Raw genomic sequence first — 21,103 nt, forward strand, 5'->3', positions numbered from 1 at the left:
TTTTTAACAAAGATTATCAATAAAATGTATAGATATATTGTAAAATTTTATTTAAATATATTGAAGTTATAAATTAAAATTTAGGTGACGTTGTTGAATACTTAACTACACCGCCAAATAAAAATTTGCAGCAAGAATTTTAATCACTTTGTTTGTTCAGATCATATTTCACACGGACAAGCTGACATGGTTTTGCTTTGACTACATACCAGGTGGCATTAGTTTGCTGACTATACTGCCATGTGGCTTCTTGGCTAGCCAAATGGCATGTGCTTGTTGACTCAATTGCCAGGTGAATTCAGAATGTTGACTCTGCCCACGTGGCTATACATGTGCCGGGTTGCTGAAAGCACGTGAGGTGGATATTTCTGTAAAACATGATCATTAGTAGGGTGTTTTCTGTAATTATGAAATGCACGGACTTCAGCAAATACGCAACCAAAATTTCACAGAGCGCCTCAAATGACCAACCTGCCCTTTCCTTGATCATCTTCTCTTCAAGCTGCTTCTCTCCCTAATAATGGCAATTTTGTTCAATTGAGACTCTAATCTTCAGCAACTCACAAGCAGTTACTTCTCTTTTGGACTTAACTACCCTCCCCATTCCTCAAATTTCCTGTTTTGCCCTCCAAGCCCTCCAAAAACCCAGTTGTAGCTTTACTCAATCAGAACGGCTCATCTTCAACATCTTTCAAGCTGAAATTGGATAATCGGAATTCAATTAGCTTATTTTGTAAGCATGTGCTGTTTATTTTTGTAAATTTTTCCAGCTTATGTTTTTGTTTTGATGTTGATGTTGATTTTAATTTATTTTGTTTTTTAAGTGAACCAGGTTGATTCTGATTAACAAATGATAATGGAGGTGGATTATGTAACAAGTGACATATTGGAGGGTGAAACTATTGAAATTGATGACAACAATGTAAGTAGTGGATTATGAAGTAATTTTGATTCTTAGAGTTTGCATTAATGGTAACATGAAAATTCATGTGTTGAACTATTAAAAGAGAGTTGCGTGTCAACGTTATTTTTACAATAAGCCAATGAGCATTTGCGATAGATAGATAATCCTTAGTTATTGCTTTTTATCATTAAATATTACCATGTCAAATGCCGCATTGGTTTGTTGCACGAAGGACATGGCACAACTGTTGCCTTGTACAATTATTCCTTAAAAGAACTTCTATCTCTTAATTCTCATCTTTATTAGCATTTTTGTGAATTAATTAGAAATTGATGCCTATGATTTCTGTTTTTGTATTTTGAAACACAAATAGAATTACTATTTTTGGTGAAAATGACAATTTGCAGGATATTTATAATCTTGAGGGTGAGAGGTGTGGGATATGCATGGACATAATATTTGACAGGGGAGTTCTTGATTGCTGCCAACATTGGTATACATTTTTATATATTTTTAACTTCTTTGTAATTCCTCCCTTTTCTTTTGCCGCACTCGAATTGCATTTCCAGCTCTTGCTTCGAGTGAATTTATAGAAAAATAGTAATTCATGCTGATATTTTCAGGTTTTGTTTTGGTTGCATTGACAACTGGGCTACAATCACAAACCTTTGCCCACTTTGCCAGAATGAGTTTCAATTGATCACATGTGTTCCAGTAAGTTATTATACTTTCTTAAAGTATTGTATTCTGTTCTCAGTTAAAAGTTAATTGTTTTTGGTGTGAGAACCTTTGTTGATGAGGTGGAGTTTCTTTCCCTTATTTTTTGTGAACTAATTCTATTGTTAAGCAATTATTCTTGAAACTTTATTGAAATAGCATTTAGAAGGTTGCATTGAGTGATGACTAAAATAAGTTCCCTTTGCTTATGAAGGTATATGATACAATTGGAAACAATAAGGTTGATGATGATTTGGTTTCCAGGTGTGTTTTTCTCTTGCCGTCTTGCGCAATTTCCATGATGCTATAAATTTTTGATTGGGAACCTCGATTGTTGTGCATTTGTAATTCTACAACATTGCATGTTTGTTTCTGCAGTTTCACAAAATAGCAATCGTATTGCTGCAATGCTACATAGTGTTTTGTAGCTGCTCAATGGTTCATGCCGAAATAAGAGCAGTACATTATTTTTTTTTCTATTATGAGGAAATCATAACTAAGATTAAACAAACAATTTAGTTATAATGTTCAATTTAATTGATTTTCTGCTTGTATATATTCAACATATTGCTAGAGATTTTTTTTTTTGCTTGCTCACTCTTTTATTTCCTCATCTTTATATGATGCCTGATCAAGGTTCTAAGGGTTATTCTCTGTTTACATTTTGGAGAGGCAATTGATCTTATCTTCCTTTATGTGCACTGCAGGGATGATGAGTGGTGTATTGAAGGGAAGAACAATAGTCTCTCTTTCCCATCCTACTATATTGATGAGAATGTAAGTATCTTCCATGCGTAGTTATTTTAAGGGCTTAGTGCCAATCTTAAACCTCTCCAAGACTTGGAGCATTTTAGCTTTTTTTGACTTGAGTAGCTTCCTTAGTGAGAACTAATATGTGTGTGTGTGTGTTATAGAGCTTAATAAGAGAGTACATTTGCTTTTACCTAGAAGCCATCACCTTATGTTGCTGTCATTAAACCTTTGCGAGCCTGGGCTTATCTGGGATAATTTTCTGCACTGGCACTTGTCAGGTTCGCTACTGTGTTTAGTAGCCTATGTTTGCTAGATTCTAATTGGGGATCAATGGTTCATGATCATGTAGAATATTTTTTCAAACAAAAGATCCATATAGCATTTCTTGCACATGGAAAAGCTCTCTTCATCATAGTGGTTGATAGAACTTCAATGAGAGAAAAGGCCCTTTTTTTTGAATGAAAAGATTCTGAAAACTGCCTGAGGAATTTCTGTTTCATCAGAAAGCTGTGAATATTTCCAGGTTGTACTCCATAGATTTAAAATTAGAGTAAAAACTCTCTGATTTTTGTTCACTTCATTGTTTTGTAGGCAGTTATCTGTTTGGATGGAGATGGGTGCAAGATCCGAAGCGGATCAGTAAATTTGGAAGAGGACTCTAACTTGGATACCTCAATTGCCTGTGACTCTTGCGATGTCTGGTAAAAAATTTCCTTGAATTGGATGACAAAAAAATTGTAGGTGTAGATGGATGTTGTGGATTAAGAAAAGCTACTTCACCATATACTATAGCTTTTAGCAACTGCTATGGCAATTACTTGTACAATTTTTACGATAGACGTGAGAGAAAAGATACCTTAATACACACACACACACACACATATATATATATTGATCTGGAGTCTGATCTGGATGTTGGTCGAAACTTGATTGCGATACTCTTTTGATGTCTTCATTAATTTTCTCTCTTTCTTTTTCCTTCTAATTGTATATTACTTCAACTTCCACTTTGTCAGATATTTTTGTTTCTGTGTTCTTATATTTGCTCTTGAGCAACTTTTTATATCCTACTCTTCCTATCATTAAGTTCTATTTTCTGCAAAAAAGTTTGATACTAATATAGGTTCAGCTACTAAAATATTTGCTGCTTGTCGATCACGGGAACAGGTACCATGCCTTCTGTGTTGGCTTTGATCCTGAAGGTACATATGAGGATACCTGGTTATGCCCAAGGTAAGTTGTAAATAATGGAAATTTGACCTCCATTGCAAATCCTAGCCTTCTTCTTGAAAATAAAATTTGTTCTTCTTTTTCTACGAGAAAAGGAGTAAATTGGCAATTTCAGGTTGCTGCTCCTTTTTCTCATTCTTTTCCTATTATTACAGTTAGGGTATTCTTATATGTTCAAAACTTCATTTTTGTTGAACTAAACATGAATATAATCCTTGCAACTACTGGATCTTCAATTTTTTGTGCTACAGTTAGCTGATTTGCAAATATTAAAGTTATTGTGCACTAAAAGTAACATCCACCTTTTGTTTCTCAATCTTCTGGTGCCATAGTCTAGGATCTTGTTAAGCTTGTAAAGACCAGACTGACCAGTATGCGTTTCTATTTGATATAGATGTGTTGCTGGTGAAGTACCACAGAAATCTGATGTTACCTCAATACAAAGGCCAAGCAGCCAGTCCGATCCAGAAATTTCTCATCCTAATTCTTTACCTGAGGCTACTTTTTCCAAGAAGTTGACTGTAACTATTGCTGACGTTGGAGAAACAGCTCTTGTCATCTCAATGGTGGATGACATCAAGCCGAGTGAAGAGGCCAGTGAGAAATTTTATTCAACTCTTGGAGTTGACGAGGACCTGAAAATCGATGCAGCTGATGGTGATAGTCTTAAGGGGGAAACACCTTCTAGCGTAAAGACTGAAATTCCATCAATCTTGGAGGGACATGAACTTGACCTCTCCTTATCACGTGATTCATCCTTCAGCCAACTTTCCACTCCCTCGGTCCTTAGTGAGTCTAAATCAAGTTGTGACGCAGTTATGAATCTGCCAAACAGTTCTCGCGTTGTTAAAAGTTGTTTGAGAAAGTTGTCGAGTGACTCCAGTGCTGAAAACAAATTGTCTGAAAGTGAAACCAGTATAGGTCTTAATCTTGGATTGTCTGTCAGTTCTTTATTCTCCGGTAAATCAATAAATTATATCTGGATCCTGTTATTACAGAAAAATAGTAGAATAAGTTTTTTATGTCCTCTAGGTTTGAGATTGAGTAACTATATTGATATTAAATGTGCTATCAGTTGATCAAAGGAAGAACAATGGAACTGAAGATCAAGGGACTGAAGATGTACAACAGGAAACTGCTGCAGAACCTTTATCAGGAGGTATTTGATTACGATTACGATAATGATTGATCCACCCATTCTTAGGGATTTGAGATATTATAGCTTACTCACCTTCAAAAAAAATTGAACATGCATTTTATCATGCAACCTCATTGCTGAAATTTTGCAGATGAAAAGATTCCATCTCATGGTAATGAGGAGGCTGTCAAAATGATTGGCTCAAAAAGAAAGCATACAGATTGCAGGTTGCAATTTGAATATTTTTGAATTTTATCATGTCTATTGAGCAAGTAGTGCCAATAACTATGCTTGTGAACTTGTACCAATATGGTCATTCCTCTACAAGGGAATTAACTTGAGAAAGGGGAAAAGAAAAGATAGAAATATGAGCAGGAAAGTGGTACAATAAACAACATATTACAGCTTTTATAAGTTCCAAATGTCTTTTTCCTGTTAAGATGCGTTGTAGTTATGTCCTTTATTGTTCCTTGGTCGAAAATCCATAAATTCCGACTCCTTTTTGTCTCTTCCAGTGTTGGTGTTCTTAGGACAGCTGCTGTTGAGGAAGATGATGGTGGGACTGAAAATGCTTCTGGAAAGAAACGTAGAACCAAGGACAAGTTTCAAATGGAATTTAAGGACCAAGCTAATGAATCTCTTCCCGATGATTCTCATGGTTGTCTTTCCCTAGTAACAGTTTCCAAAGAAGTGAAATCGAAAAAATTCACAGAAAAGGAAGACATCAAACCTGATATAATGAGTATAGTTAAGGAAATTAGACGCAAACCAAGTCAGGGTCTTGCTGATAAATCTTTAAAGGAAAGAGAAAATGCAGCTGGCCTGAGAGTTAAAAAGATCATGAGAAGAGCTACAGAAGACAAAGAGTCGTCTAGTGTAGTTCAAAAACTTAGAGCAGAAATTAGGGAAGCTGTGCGTAAAAGGACCTCTGAAGATGTTGGGGAACACCTCTTTGATCCAAAGCTTCTTGCTGCTTTTCGGACTGCTGTAGCAGGACCTACAACTGAAGCTGTGGAAAAACTACCACCTTCTGCTCTGAAGGCAAAGAAGTCTTTGCTGCAAAAGGGTAAAATTCGTGAAAATTTAACAAAGAAAATTTATGCCAATACTAATGGAAAAAGAAAACGAGCGTGGGACCGGGAATGTGAGGTTGAATTTTGGAAGCACCGCTGCATGAGGACAACAAAGCCTGAAAAAGTTGCAACTTTGAAGTCAGTTCTAAACCTCCTGACAACGAATCCGGAAGGTTCAGAAGTTGGAAAGGGATCTGAGTGTCAGGGGGAAAATCCCATTCTTTCTAGGTTGTATTTAGCAGATACTTCTGTTTTTCCAAGAAAGAATGATATAAAACCTCTCTCAGTTTTTACAGCTTCAAGTAATCCTGAGCAGAATAGAGGACATGTCATTTCAACAGAAAAAGGTCAAAGTTCATCTTCTGATGACCGTACACAAAAAACAACTGATGCAAGTAAAGTTTCTTTGAAGGTTGGTGTTCCTTCAGTTCATGATAAAGGTTCTACAGATAAAGTTCCAATCCCCAAGGGTAAAGCTGCTTGTAGTAAAGCTCATTCTGATGTAGCCCCACTGGCTTCATTAGGGGGTTTGAAAATCAATTCACAGAAGGAAACAGGTAAGGAGTCTGAGGTTAAAAAAGTTGACAAAAGAAAATGGGCTTTAGAGGTCCTTGCAAGAAAAAAAGCTGCAGCAGGAACAAATGGAATGCAAGAAAAACAGGAGGACAATGTTTTACTTAAAAAAGGAAATTTTCCCTTACTGGTATGTTTTAACTCCTTAAATTTAGTTTTCTGCGTGGCTGTTTGATTCTGCAACACATTTTGCATACGGAGGTTTGTTTATGCTGTTTTCTGTTTGATATGAGCAGGCTCAACTGCCGATAGACATGAGACCAGTATTGGCGCAAAGTCATCATAATAAAATCCCTGTGTCAGTTAGGCAGGTATTATGCTTTCCTTATAAGCAGGTTGTCCTTATTTACATGGATGGTATACACCACTGAGGTTATTTTTTTTTTTTCCTATTTTTGAAAACGTCATCCTTTAGGTTGTCTTATGATGGAAAAAAGATTAAAGAATAGAACCAGGAAAATCTGAACCTTTTTATTTTAATTTCAACTGCAAAATCGGTAGTTCAGAGTCTTCAGACCTTCATCCACCTGTCTGCGATCATTTAGCCTCCATATCATTAGTTCTATGTGAGCAAACAAAAGTTTAGCTTTTCTATCACCAAACTTGTCACTTGTTGCCTCTTTTTTTTCTTATGTAAGATCACAATTCACATTGCATAACTGAAACACAAGTTTAATTTGGAATATTCTGATATATATTATTGCATACCATGTGTTATACAGATGCAGCTTTACCGTCTGGCAGAACACTTCTTGAGGAAAGTGAATTTGCCAGAAATCCGCCGGACAGCAGAAACAGAGTTGGCTGTTGCAGATGCAATCAATATTGAGAAGGCGGTCACTGATAAATCTAACAGCAAGTTAGTATATATGAACCTTTGTTCCCAGGAAATATCACGTCGTGCAGATAACAGCGAGTCGGTTAGGGTCAATGAATCAAATACTTCATCCATTCAATTAGAGTTGGCTGAACAATCAGAAGAAGCTAGTGAACTACCAACTGATCCTGCCATCATGGATGCATTAAAGAATGCAGGACTTTTATCTGATTCACCTCCAAATAGTCCATGCCATAATAAGCAAACTTCAGACGAGCCAGGCAATTCCCAACTGCAGAGCAATGAAGAAGGGCCTGAAAATGTATTTGAAATGGACTCTCTGCCAGAGGTGGATATTTATGGTGATTTTGACTATGTCTTAGACGATGAAGACTACATAGGTGCTGCTGCTATTAAGGACCCAAAGCTACCGCCAGAGATCGAGTCAAAGATGAAAGTAGTCTTCTCAACTCTTAAATGTGAAAGACCAGATGATGTTCAAGATTTTGAAGATAGTAAACTGGAAGTGACTGATGAATCCAAGCTTCCTACAGCCAAACTGAAGGGTCACATTGATCCAGGCATCATCAGCTTATCAACAGAGGGTGAAAATGATAACTTTTGTATTCTTTCAGGAACTTCGCGTGGGGAAGAATGTGCAGAACCTTCTCTTGCAGAGTGTGAAGAACTATATGGCCCAGAGAAGGAACCACTTGTGAGTAAATTTCCAGAAGAGACATCAAAACAAGTAAATAGGCTGAATGATGTTGGAGGTTCAGCTGAAAAACAAGCATCTGGCCAAGTTGAGCAGAAAATTGTTGGATCTGTTGGTCGGAACTCGTGCAATGGGGAAAATTCAACCAGCCATTCAGGAACAAGTGAGAACATCCCAAAGAAGGATACATCTAAAATTGACTCGAATAAAGAGAGTGATGCTATCTGTTCTGTTACGAAGAAGGTATTAGGCCTTCTATCTACAATCATTTATCTGCTTCGATCTTTGTCGCCGTGTATTTATTGTAAATAGCAGATCAGGTGTGGAAGTAATGTACCAATGAAATCAATTTAGTTTTCCTTTCCTTCTCTAAATGTTCTTTTATCTAACCACTGTTTTCTTTGAATACTTCTCTTTCGTCTGTCGAGTGTTGACCTGTCATTCTAATTTTGTGTAGGTTGAAACTTATATCAAAGAGCACATCAGACCACTCTGTAAAAGTGGTATAATCACAGTTGAGCAATATAGATGGGCTGTTGCAAAAACTACCGACAAAGTTATGAAATACCACCCAAATGCGAAGAATGCTAATTTCCTAATCAAGGGAGGCGAGAAAGTGAAGAAACTTGCTGAGCAGTATGTTGAGTCTGCACAGCAACTATGACTGCAGTCGGACAATCAATCTCAACTCTTTCGGGGCAATCAATTGGTTTTTCTATTCATTAAAGCTGCTGATGCCTTTTTCCATTTGGTTTTCCAAGCTCATTTACATTCTAGATATGTGCAACCTGCTTCATCTCGGATCCTGATGTCTCGAGCCAAAGGTCGATTTTTAGATTTCACATCCATGTAGATTATGTCATAGGTTATTATCGTATATGACATCAAATTAGTTGATCAGCTGCTCGTCCCTCGCCAGAATTTCTTTTCAGTTGAATCCAGTAGACGTTTCAGCCAGCAATATGAGCTGAGCATGTAGTGAGGTAAATGTGTTGTAAAGCAGGCAAAGCTGGTGGTGATAATTTAAGGAGGATGAGTGGTGCAATTATGATTAATGCAGTGTACATATGATTATGACGAATTATAAATAGATACTTCTCTCAGAATACTCTCTTTTAACCATTTTCCTTCATAAACTGTAAAACCCTTAAAAGTGAGCTCTTTGATGAAGCAACAATTTGCAGCTGCATTCCAATGGATGGCATTAGATTAATAATTCATGAAAACAAGATTCAATTATCTCACATTTGTCATTTTAATTAATAAGAAATAATTTTTTTAAACATTGTTTATAATTAATTAGAATGGTTATATATGAGTTAATTGATGATGCCTGCATTGACCGTGGTGATTTTGTCAAAAATAAAATAAAATTCATTATCTATACAGATTACGCCCACCCATAGGACCCGACCCATAAAAAATTCCGCTAAACCGCTTAATGGATAAACCAGAATCAACGTCGTTCTCCTCTACTGTATCTTCAATTTTGAATCCCTCTAAAACCCTAATTTGGAAACCTTCAATTGCATTCCGCACGAAAAATTAAGCTCAACTTTTTTATTGCTACATTACAGTCTATCAAAACCCCCCAAGTTTATCAAATGCTCCGAATGTGAAATTTAGCAAAAAATGACCACTATTGACTCCCTTTTATCTGCAAGGGTTTATCTTCCCAAACCCTATCGAAACTCCTTAAAATGCACCAGAAAATTCCGATCAAAGGCGCCATTTCTTCATCGATCATTCACCGTTTTATGTCAATTGAATTCAAGCTCTGTGTCACAGCCAAGTGACACTAAAAAAGAAGATTTTATCACTAAAGTTTTAAAGGAAAACCCTAGCCAAATTGAGCCCAGGTACCTAATTGGTGAGAACTTTTATACTTTAAAAGAGAAAGATAAATTGAGTAAGAACACGGGTCTTTTTGAATTTTTAGCTAAGTGGTTGAATTTTAAAGAGAAGGAGAAGAAAGAGAGTCAAAATGAGGGTAAAGATGTGTATTTGAAGGAGATTTTGAGGGAATATAAGGGTAAGTTATATGTTCCTGAGCAGATTTTTGCGGCTGAATTATCCGAAGAAGAAGAATTTGATCGAAACTTGGAGGAGTTGCCTCTAATGAGCTTTGAGGATGCTAAGAAAGCAATTAAGACGGATAAAATTGAGCTGTTGACTTCAAAGGAGGTTACGAGCACTAGTTTTTTAAATGGTTATAGAGAGTTTATTGTGGATTTGAAGGAAATTCCGGGCGAGAAGACCTTACATAGAACTAAATGGTGAATGTTTGGCATTAATGGTTTGTTTTTTAACATTTAGTTTTTGGATTTTTTTTATAATGTGTGTTGATGATGTTTTGCAAAATGTGCTATGTAGGGCAATGAGACTGGATCAAGATGCTGCTCAAGCTCTTTTGGAGGAGTACAAGGGTCCCCAATATGAAATTGAACGGCAAATGAAGGTGGTCAATCTTCCAACTCTAATCATTTTTTTTTAATTATTTCTTTCATATGAGCTACTGTGAGGAAACATCATTAATTAATCATAAAGAAGGTGCTGAAGGTCTTGAATGTAAATTTTATAGAACATTGGCCTAGTTACTTTAAGGACAGTGATTTTCTTATTGATAGATGAATGAATTAATATCATAATAAAGACTGCAGGGTAGTTCATATTATGTTCAAAATATCGATGGGTTCACCAAATCACCTAGTATTCAACAGACACAAAATTCTTTTCTTAAAGAAACACTGTAGATTTGACATGACATTTATATATGCTAGCAGAGATGTATGTATGTCTTGCTTACTGCTTCATCTTTGACTTCAGTCCTCGGTGGGGAAGTTGCCAGACTATCCTAATTCAGTAGCATTATCCATATCTGGCAGATTGATGGTAGAGCTTGGAATGGTTACAGCTGTGATGGCTGCTGCTGCAGCTGCAGTTGGAGGTTTCCTAGCTTCTGCAGTTTTTGCTGCTACCAGTTTCATCTATGTAACAACTGTATATGTTGTATGGCCTGTGGCCAGGCCATTCCTTAAGCTGTTTCTCGGTCTCATCTCCAGCATTTTTGAGGGAATTTCCGAGTATGTTGTTGATTTTTTCAGCGACGGAGGAGTCATCTCTAAATTATCTGAATTTTACACATATGGTGGTGTATCTGCGAGCATTGAGATGCTAAAGCCCATTACGCTTGTGCTTTTGACCATGGTTCTTCTAGTCCGTTTCACACTTTCAAGAAGACCTAAGAACTTCAGGAAGTGGGTAATGTTCATTCATATCTACAATCTCTGCTGTTTGTATACTAACAGTTAATTTTGACTTGCTTTCTGTTCATTGGATCCCTGATTTCTGTGCTGATGTAGTTGCTGTGTCTTTCAGGATTTATGGCAAGGCATTGATTTTTCACGTTCTAAAGCAGAAGCTCGTGTTGATGTTAGTTTCTAATTATTCCAATTTAGTACTTATCTCCAATACTAATAAATTCTGTATGAAATTATGAATTACTTATACTCTTTTGGAATGACTATCCTGTAGGGATCAACTGGAGTTAAATTTGGTGATGTTGCAGGGATTGATGAAGCAGTAGAGGAACTTCAAGAGGTTTTGCTATTACTTATTTTGGAGCATTAGTTGCATTGAAGTGTGATGCATTCTTAGTTGTTTGAGCTGTGAAATTCAGTCCTCTTTGCCTATATGTTTTCCTGTATTGTGACTAAGCTTGAATGATTGACCCCCCTTGGAGCTCTGTTTAGTATAAGAGATAAAAGAGAGAGAGGTGTCATTTATTTATTGTCATACAAGTGATGAAATACTAATGATTGTGATTTTTTTTTTATTAAGTTGTGCTGAACTAACTCAGTAAGGACTTAAGTCCAGAGTAGGTGTAATCATTTCCTTGATTCTATTAATCTAGAAAGTTTTCTTTTGTGGAAAATGGAAGATAATTTTTTTTTAAAATTGCTGGGGAAATATCACTAGCGCTTTAGCTTCAGTTGGTGTAATGCTGGAAGGTTGATCATATTTATCTATCAATTGTTAGTCTGTTGTATAGTATTTTAAACACCTTTCTTTTTTCTAGATAAGTTCAAATATTATGTACAAGGGTTCCTCACTTTCTCTTCTTTTCAGATTGTAGCACATCTTCTTTCTTCATTGTTTCTACTCTGTATGTCCTCAATTTTTCATGTTTTTTGTGCAAGTAGTAGCTATTCATTTTAGCCTGTTGCTCATAAGGTCTCTAAATCAGACCTCATGGCAGAGTATTCTTGTTTATAGCATATCAAACTTATTTAGTCCTTTTATACTTTGCTTATCAGTTGGTGAGGTACTTGAAGAATCCAGAGCTGTTTGATAAAATGGCAATAAAGCCTCCACACGGAGTACTTTTGGAGGGTCCTCCTGGATGTGGCAAGGTTTGTATTATGACCTTTTTCCAGTTTGTGATTTCAATCTGTAGTATTTATGATAATATGTTCAAGTACTTTTCCAGACCTTGGTTGCCAAGGCCATCGCTGGTGAAGCTGGAGTTCCATTTTACCAAATGGCTGGATCTGAATTTGTTGAAGTCTTAGTTGGTGTTGGTTCTGCTCGTATTAGGGATCTATTCAAGAGGGCCAAGGTATTTACAGTTTTACACTGCAAAAGTTGGAATTTCATTGTTGTACCACGCTTTTTTTTTCTTTCCGGTGTGTGTTCTTTAAGTCAAGATTTAATGTTTCTACTCAAAAGTTATTTCTCTAGGATGTTGGAGTGATCAGTTAATGTGGAATTAAAAAACAAAAGTACTGTGTATATGACATCAGCATCATGTAATTTTTGCTTACCAGATATATCTAGTCAGGTAGCAATGTTAACACATAATATAAACAGCATAACTGATCAAAATTAGATATGCATTTTTGATCCAATTTTCTGTTTGTGCATGCTTCTGTTGAATTCAGTTGTTGATAATATCATTTTCTTTGCAGGTCAACAAACCATCAGTTATATTCATTGATGAAATTGATGCATTGGCAACTAGGTATGGGCTTTCCTGCTGATTGTTTGAAGTAATTATTCTCTTAACGATGCTGGAATCATATCATCATAATTAGACGGTGCTGAGTTGAGCCGACTTCTATCTAGAGAACCATCCTATTCCTGGCATGAGTTGAACTGTCAACTGCAGACCTAGGGCTGTGCAAAGCGAAACAAACTTAATTCGGTCTATCTTTTTTTTAAAAGAAAAATTTGGTCAATAAATTTTTTTGGTTAGTTCAATTCTTTTGACATATTTAGTTTATTCAGATTTAGCAGTTTTTGTAATCGAACTGACTGAACCAATGCACAGTCCTACATAGACCCCAGTACTTATTAAGGAAACACCTTGATAGCATTGAAATTTTAGTTGCTGTAGATGAATTAGTTGGACTTGATTGGTCTTGCATTGTGCATATGTTGTTTGTTAGTTAACATATCTCACTGATACCACCTATAGTAGAGCTTAAACCCTGTAGTAATAATCTAGGCTTAACATAATTAGTGGAAATGCTGCTTTAGTGTATTTATTTTTGAGAAATGAAATACAAGTCACTGTCAGTTGAAAATGACAACTATCTTATGATTTCTTGGCAGGCATTTAGAGTGTTTTCTTATTAATATTCAGACAATTTGTAAAGCCAAATTGTTGGCGGACTGCTGGCTGCCAAAAATACATCCCATTCCATAAAATATTGAATAATATAATACTATCTCGTCTCTTTTTTCTCATACGAACAGGCGTCAAGGGATTTTCAAGGAATCTACTGACCACCTTTATAATGCTGCTACTCAAGAGAGGGAAACTACATTAAACCAGCTCTTGATAGAGCTTGATGGGTTTGACACTGGAAAAGGTGTTATATTTTTAGCTGCTACAAATCGTAGAGATTTGTTAGATCCTGCTCTTCTTCGACCAGGTCGTTTTGATCGCAAGGTTTGTTGTGCTACTATTTGAAGGGAATGGGAAAAAAGAAGGGTTTTCTTGATCAACTGCTGCTTTTTTAGCATGAAACTGTGCTACTAATTGAACATCTCTTCATATAGCATTGATTCATTCTTGATGATGCTCTTTGTAAAGATTATTTTGGCTTAATATAGTCTTCAGAGCGTCTTATGTCTTCTATTTTCATTTTCAAAATAATATTGAATTGTCAAATGGTTGCTACTGCTGTAACAATGATTTCTCTTTTGTAGATAAAAATACGTGCTCCTAATGCTAAAGGAAGACTGGAAATTTTGAAAATTCATGCAAGCAAAGTGAGAATGTCCAAGTCTGTTGATTTATCGATTTATGCCAAAAACTTACCTGGTATTTCCTGTATTTGGAGTTGTTTCTATTGAGTATCCTTGTACAGTCCCTATATTTACATATGCTGCTATCAGGATGGACTGGTGCAAAATTGGCTCAGCTGGTCCAAGAGTCTGCCCTCGTGGCAGTCAGGCAAGGGCATGCATCAATTCTTCAATCCGACATGGATGATGCAGTGGACCGACTTACTGTAGGACCAAAGCGTGTTGGGATCGAGTTGGGTAATCAGGGACAGTGTCGTAGAGCTACTACTGAAGTTGGAGTTGCTATGACTTCCCATTTGCTTAGGCGATATGAAAATGCAAAAGTTGAATGCTGTAGTCGCATTTCAATTGTCCCTCGTGGTCAGGTTCTTGTTCTACTTCCTTAATGATGACACTCTTCTTTTGGTCTATACAAATTTTATTTGTTATCCATTTGCTCATTTGGCCCTGTGATGTTTAATTCAACTTAAATACGTATTGGTAACATGTGTGATGAGCCAATGATGTCTGCAGACGTTATCACAAGTTGTCTTTCATCGGCTTGACGATGAATCATACATGTTTGAGCGTCGACCACAACTCCTCCATCGCCTTCAGGTGCTGACTAAAGGTTATCTATTTTAGTCCTACTCATTCTTTTTCGGAACTTGTCAGGTCATCTTATTGAATTGTTCTGTGTATAAAGGTTCTCCTTGGAGCAAGGGCAGCTGAAGAGGTTATTTATGGGCGAGACACATCGAGGGCATCTGTTTCCTATCTTGCAGATGCATCTTGGCTTGCTCGTAAAATTTTGACCATGTCCGTATTGATTTACTCGCTGCAACATTATTGTTTCCTGCTGCTATGTTGGTATTTAACCTGAAGTTTTTCATTATCGTCTTCTTCTGACAGATGGAACTTGGAGAACCCACTGGTCATACATGGAGAACCACCGCCTTGGAGAAAGAAAGTTAAATTTGTGGGCCCACGCCTGGACTTTGAAGGATCACTATATGATGACTACGGTCTAATTGAACCCCCTGTCAACTTTAATTTGGATGATCAAGTTGCAGAGAGAACTGAGGAGTTGATAAGTGATATGTATGGAAAGACGCTTTCTTTGCTAAGACAACACCATGCAGCTCTGCTCAAAGCTGTGAAGGTAATTCAGCATTGAAAATTTGGAAGAATTTTCATTTTAAATTATCTTCCAGACATTTTGGATGTGCTTTCTGCTTCATAAAACTGCCGGTCTTCCATTTGCAGTTTTTACTTCCGTATTTATATAAAAGTCTACGTGTGCCTTTGTATTGCGAGAAATTGTAGTGCTGAAAGTAAACTAACCAGAACCAATTTTCTGTGTGGGCATAATTTGCAGGTTCTGATAAATCAGAAAGAAATTAGCGGAGATGAAATTGATTATATTTTGAACAATTACCCTCGGCAAACGCGATTAAGCGTTGTACTGGAGGAGGAAAATCCAGGAAGCCTTCCATTCACCAAAAATGAAGTGGAGCCTGAATCGGTTTATGCACAGCTAGCTTCTGCAGAAGTGCAAACTCTTTAAAGAGGGACTGCATTTTCACATTGATATGGCTACAGAAAATGAAGACGAGCATTAAAATTTCTGTTTCGCTGTTAGAGCGCATAACGAAGACAGGCATGGAAGTTTTGTCGTGTATCAGAAATGCTGACTGTGAAGTATTTCGTCATTCATCTTTGCTCTGGTTGCTTGGAGATCGGCGGAGCAATTTAAGCCACAGTCCCGAGTGCAAGGGAATGAAATCAGATGGCTTGAACAAGTTACAGTTTTGCAAATTTTGTATGTACCTGTTTATTTGTATTATATAACCATTTCGCTGCAAGTTCGTACTCTAAAGTGCCGTTTGGTTCAAGATTGGGAATCGGAATGAGAAAGAATGGGAATGGGAATGATTGTTTTCATTTTTTGTTTGGTTCAAAATTAGTGTAGGAATGAGAATGGATATAAAAAAATTATTTATTTTTTTTTTTTTGAAAAATAAAAAATTTCAAAAAATATTAAAAAAAATAATTTTTTTATTATTTTAAGTATATTTTTTAAAATAAATATTTAAAAATAGTTTTTTAATAATTCTATATTTATTATTTATTATTAAATTATTTCGTTAAATTTTGATTTCCATTTCCAAAAGTCTGGGGTAGAGGGGAAATAGATGATTTCCATTGAAGGGGTAATCACATTTTCATTCCTAAGTACAATTTGACAAAATAAATACAAATAATGGGAATTATTTCCATTCCCATTCTCATCTTTTTATGGCGAACCAAACGATAGTGTCAGATTTAATTCGACATGTTAGAATGTTGTAATTTAACTTGATAGTGTCAGATTTAATTTTTTATTTTCAATATTATCAATATAATTAAAGCACTAACGCTAAAATAAGCTTATTTATATTGAACTTTAATTTTAGTGCACTGATTGAAAAAAGAATTTCTCAATTTTTTAAAGGGACAGTAGTGAAAAATGTTTTACAATTTTAATACAAACTTTCAATTTTAACAATTGAAAACATGATTTTTTTTTCAGTTAAAAAACAGAGTAATTTTTTGGTTAAAATATGTTGATGTGGATATTGGAACACCGTATATACCGGTGTCCACATCGTATTTTTTGTTAAAAAAGAACTCATCGGTGTTTCATATTGTAAAAAATAATAACTCGTATTTTAAATTGTCAAATTAAAAATTTGTGTTAAAATTACAAAATATGCGCTAAATCATAATTTTTTAATTAGCCATTTATTAAAATACTTACTGAGGTTATTTGTTTTTTCTGTTCTATATGACTTACTTTTAATGAACAATCAGCGATCAAAACATACTTTTCTTTTTCCTTGGTCTCAGTTCATGTGGATGTTGTACTAGTACACCCCTAAATGTTACCGTTATAATTAGCTTAATAAGCATAACAAAAAGGAGATTATAGACAAAAAACATAATTAAACAATCCGAATTAAGCGACCATTAAATGGTAGAAAGTAGTTTCCGCAAGATGAGGAGCTGATAAACCACAAAAGAGATAGAACATGGCAGACCACTCTCATTCTCACTCTCTAAAAACTCAGAACAAAAAACAGCCATTGTTTTTTTTTCCTTTTTACTTTTGTGCTACCCAACTTTGAGGAACAGCCAAACATAGATTATATGATCTTATTGTCTGCACGTACGGACCAGACATAATCATGAAGAAAGCTAGAAATGTCGATTCTTTGATACTTAATGCGATCAGATGCCAGAAAGATGATGATATTATTAGTAATATCAGAAGAGACAAGTGTTGCTGTAGTAATAACAATTTAAAGAACAAGAATAATAGACGAAGCTTCTATGAGCTTTCTTTGTCTTTCATGCTCTTACTTTGGTGTCTTGTTCTTTTGTTCTATACTCGGCTTGGCCTCAGCCATGAAAATGAAGGTGCAGTTTCTTTTCTTTTTCTTGTTTGCTTTTTTATATTTTGTCTGCTATTTGCTTTTAAATGTCCTTGTTTTATAGACACATTCTGGCAATGAAAAATTGAGCAGTAACTTCTTCTGCAGTTTGCATGCATGATGCATAAGATAAGTTCATTAATTAGGTTAGGCATAATCTCGAAACTTTTCGAATTTATTCTTATAAAAATTATCATTTTGATCCTTTCCCGTTTCGTCATTTCTGTTTCCGTGCTACTTAGTCATAACCTATGTAGCACGACAGGAACACAGCCAAACAATGTTATTTTTATGTTTTTTGAGATTTCGTGTTAGAAATACCAAGTTTCCTACACGTTTATGAAATGGAAAATGTTGATTGAATGAAGTATCCGTGCTATTTAGGTAATAACCAATGGTTTGGCTCGTTCATAATTAACAAAACATGGAATTTTAGAATCTGTGCATGTTAAAAATCAAGAAAATACTTGCAATACATGAGATTTACAAGATTTATCCGTATAGTAAATGGTAGTAAGTCAAATTTGTTTACTTGTTTTTGAAATTCTGCAATATATGTTTTGATGATTCTTTATATTCTACAACAATTTTCAGGAAATGTGACTCTTCAGAACACAAGTATACCTTATCCTGGTGATGGGTTCAAGAATAACAAGATTTCTAATGATACATACTCATACATTTCAAACAGAATGTATAATAATAACACAAATGGAGTGTTATTAGAGCTTAATCTGACATCCAACTGTAACAAATCCACAGTTCATATTAGCTTTGCAAATAACAAGTACTCTATTTCAGAGACAGACAGGGTAGAAGAAGTAATCTGGAGCTTTTTAGGCTACAGAACTTTATTCTGTAAATCCGAGAAACCTGAAAACTGGAAAATAGCAGATAGAACAGATTTAAAAGCACTACCTGCAGAAGGGAGACAACATCATTCTACTTATCTAAATCTCGACGAGTTCCGAAACATAACGAGACAAGATCGGAAAGGCGAAGAGGTTTCTAATGAGCTTGTTAACATTACTCACCGATTCGAACCTGACGGAAAAGAGTATAACTATGCTTCTGCAATGAAAGGTGCAAAAGTTGTTGCAGCAAATAAGGAAGCAAAAGGTGCTGATAATATACTTGGAAAGGATAAGGATAAGTACTTGAGGAATCCTTGTTCTGTTGGAGGCAAATTTGTTGTGATTGAGCTTTCTGAGGAAACATTAGTTGATGTTGTCAAGATTGCTAATTTTGAGCATTATTCTTCTAATTTTAAGGGTTTTAACCTGTCAGGAAGTTTGAATTACCCAACTGAAAGATGGACTCAGTTGGGTAACTTCAATGCTGCTAATGTGAAGCAAAGCCAAAGGTTTAAGTTGCCTGAACCCAAATGGGTCAGGTATCTGAAGCTGGATCTACTTAGTCATTATGGTTCTGAATTTTACTGCACATTGAGTGCTGTTGAGGTGTATGGTGTAGATGCAATCGAGCGAATGCTCGAAGATCTCTTAGTTTCCAAGCCTAATACAACTGCAGCACCATTAGAATCGAATCCTGTCAATGAGAAAAGAAATGGCCAAGTTAGAAATATGACTGACAATAATCCTGCTGTTACTGCAACAGAAAATATCAATAATGCTCAGATATCCGCAACTACAGCGAAAAATCCTGTGGCTGCTGCTACGAGCAAGATTTTGGATTCTGCAGCTGAAGTTAGACAGCAACCAGTTAGCAGAATAGCTGGTGATTCTGTTCTGAAAATCTTGCTGCAGAAAGTGAGGTCACTTGAGCTGAATTTATCTGTATTAGAGGAGTATATCAAAGAAATGAACAGAAGACAAGGAGTTATTCTGCCTGATCTAGAGAAGGAACTATTAAGAATATCAATCCTTATGGAAAGTAGCAAAACAGAACTTGATTCTGTCATAGAATGGAAAGAAAATTTGGTAATTTCCTACTTCTAAATTTACCAAAACGTTATGTCGGATGGTCAATTTGTTCATTTCGATTAATTAACCCCTTTTCGTGTCTTTCAGGATAAAGGACTCGAGAACCTTGAGTCATGGAAAAATGAAGTCTCGTCGCGAATGGATACATTAGTCAGAGAAAACATCATGCTAAGGTTTGAAATAATCTACTTTATTTTATGTCCTCGAGATTAAATTAACAATTTTTCGATCTCCATGACCATTTTGTAATTTGTTTTGATGAAACTGCAGATTAGATGTTGAAAAAGTAGGAAATGATCAGGCAAATCTAGAAAGCAAGGAGTTAGCAGTTATAGCAGTTAGTCTATTTTTCATGTGTTTTGCAACAATGAAGTTAGTTTCATCAAGTGTTTTTAGTTTCTTAGGAACTTCAGATTCTCAATCAGATAAAGATTGCAGAACAGGTAGAGGTTGGGTTATGATACTTGTAAGCAGCACTATGACCATCTTCATCACCCTCCTCTCTAGTTAGTATCTCATTTTATGTCAAAATAATAGATTTTGAGCTTGTAAATAACTCTAATGTCTATAATAGAGATTAATGTTGGAACCTTTTTTCTCCAATTTATTTAAATTTTATGTCTAAATAATATGTTTAATGTCTATAAGAGGTCCATAATTCAATCCTCTATAATCTCATTTAATTAATTAACTATACAAGATGAAGAAGTTTTGTAATTGTTTATGCTTTAAATTTAGTAGATATTCTCCTGTGGAAATGAATGTATTAGAGATAATACTATTGTTGCTAAAACATCCATTTTTTACTCATTGTATAAACCTGCAATTAGCAATTTCAAGTTATATGGTGTTTCAATATAAACAACTAGTCAGTAAAAGAATTTGAATTGAATTTTTTTTAGAATAAATTGAATTTAATTAACTCTTGATTTTATTTATTATAGTTGATTTTTATCATTTTTTTTAAATAAAATTATTTAGATAACTTCTTTTAAGAGGTAAATGTGGCTTTTTTATAAACAAATTATGGACTAATAACTATCACCTAATCTAATAATTAAATAAGTATTTTATAAATTAAAAATACTATTTTAATGTCTCATTTTATAGACATTTTTTCTGAAAATTATTTTATAGATATATAAATAATAAACTAGAGAATTTGTTATAATGGTGATTTTTTTTTTTGCCAAAGATCATAATATATAAATATATAATAAGAAAGGCCATCTCATGAAGATGATGAAACCCTCTTGAAATAAAAGAACTAAAAGTGGACTTCGCGGCTACTATTTAAGCCATCCAATTACACATTTATTTAACAAATTTAATACCAATATATGGATAATTTGTTAAACGAACGGTAGCAATAATGAATAATAAACATAAAATAATAAAAAATGAAGAAATTACTTACAGTTGGTAGCGGCTAATATGCTATAAATATTACCTTGATTTTGTAGGAAAGCAAAAATT

The 21,103-nt window shown here is 35.1% G+C and overlaps 3 protein-coding genes across 5 annotated transcripts; all 3 read left to right on the forward strand.

Annotated features, from left to right (window-relative positions):
* The first annotated feature begins 436 nt into the window (after positions 1–436).
* On the forward strand, positions 437–9,026 carry LOC126677605 (uncharacterized protein At4g10930). 2 transcript variants are annotated; one of them, XM_050372301.1, is made up of 15 exons: positions 437–733; positions 825–922; positions 1,312–1,397; positions 1,528–1,618; positions 1,836–1,885; positions 2,329–2,398; positions 2,966–3,075; positions 3,542–3,607; positions 3,999–4,564; positions 4,680–4,763; positions 4,894–4,969; positions 5,258–6,518; positions 6,625–6,699; positions 7,111–8,163; positions 8,378–9,026. In XM_050372301.1, exons 2-15 carry the CDS (start codon positions 851–853, stop codon positions 8,582–8,584), a joined length of 3,867 nt encoding a protein of 1,288 aa, XP_050228258.1. In that variant the 5' UTR covers positions 437–733; positions 825–850; the 3' UTR covers positions 8,585–9,026. The 2 variants fall into 2 exon arrangements, with proteins under 2 accessions (XP_050228258.1, XP_050228259.1); XM_050372302.1 differs by having other exon boundaries at positions 833–922.
* Positions 9,027–9,330: 304 nt separating this feature from the next.
* Positions 9,331–16,155, forward strand: LOC126677606 (probable inactive ATP-dependent zinc metalloprotease FTSHI 1, chloroplastic). Of its 2 annotated transcripts, XM_050372303.2 has the most exons (15): positions 9,334–10,196; positions 10,294–10,378; positions 10,747–11,181; positions 11,299–11,352; positions 11,455–11,520; positions 12,237–12,332; positions 12,410–12,538; positions 12,888–12,940; positions 13,678–13,873; positions 14,134–14,248; positions 14,323–14,597; positions 14,746–14,829; positions 14,918–15,030; positions 15,124–15,373; positions 15,590–16,155. In XM_050372303.2, the coding sequence occupies exons 1-15, from the start codon at positions 9,553–9,555 to the stop codon at positions 15,776–15,778; spliced, it is 2,784 nt and encodes a 927-aa protein (XP_050228260.1). In that variant the 5' UTR covers positions 9,334–9,552; the 3' UTR covers positions 15,779–16,155. The 2 variants fall into 2 exon arrangements, 1 of the variants encoding a protein (XP_050228260.1); XR_007640564.2 differs by lacking the exon at positions 15,590–16,155 and having other exon boundaries at positions 9,331–10,196; positions 14,746–14,842; positions 15,124–15,263.
* A 1,153-nt stretch (positions 16,156–17,308) lies between these two features.
* Positions 17,309–20,216, forward strand: LOC126676772 (SUN domain-containing protein 5). The gene is made up of 4 exons (XM_050371056.2): positions 17,309–17,670; positions 18,279–19,624; positions 19,715–19,800; positions 19,898–20,216. The coding sequence occupies exons 1-4, from the start codon at positions 17,439–17,441 to the stop codon at positions 20,136–20,138; spliced, it is 1,905 nt and encodes a 634-aa protein (XP_050227013.1). The 5' UTR covers positions 17,309–17,438; the 3' UTR covers positions 20,139–20,216.
* The last annotated feature ends 887 nt before the right edge of the window (positions 20,217–21,103 follow it).

The sequence above is a fragment of the Mercurialis annua genome, linkage group LG4 (assembly GCF_937616625.2).
Source record: "Mercurialis annua linkage group LG4, ddMerAnnu1.2, whole genome shotgun sequence".
Classification (NCBI taxonomy): domain Eukaryota; kingdom Viridiplantae; phylum Streptophyta; class Magnoliopsida; order Malpighiales; family Euphorbiaceae; genus Mercurialis; species Mercurialis annua.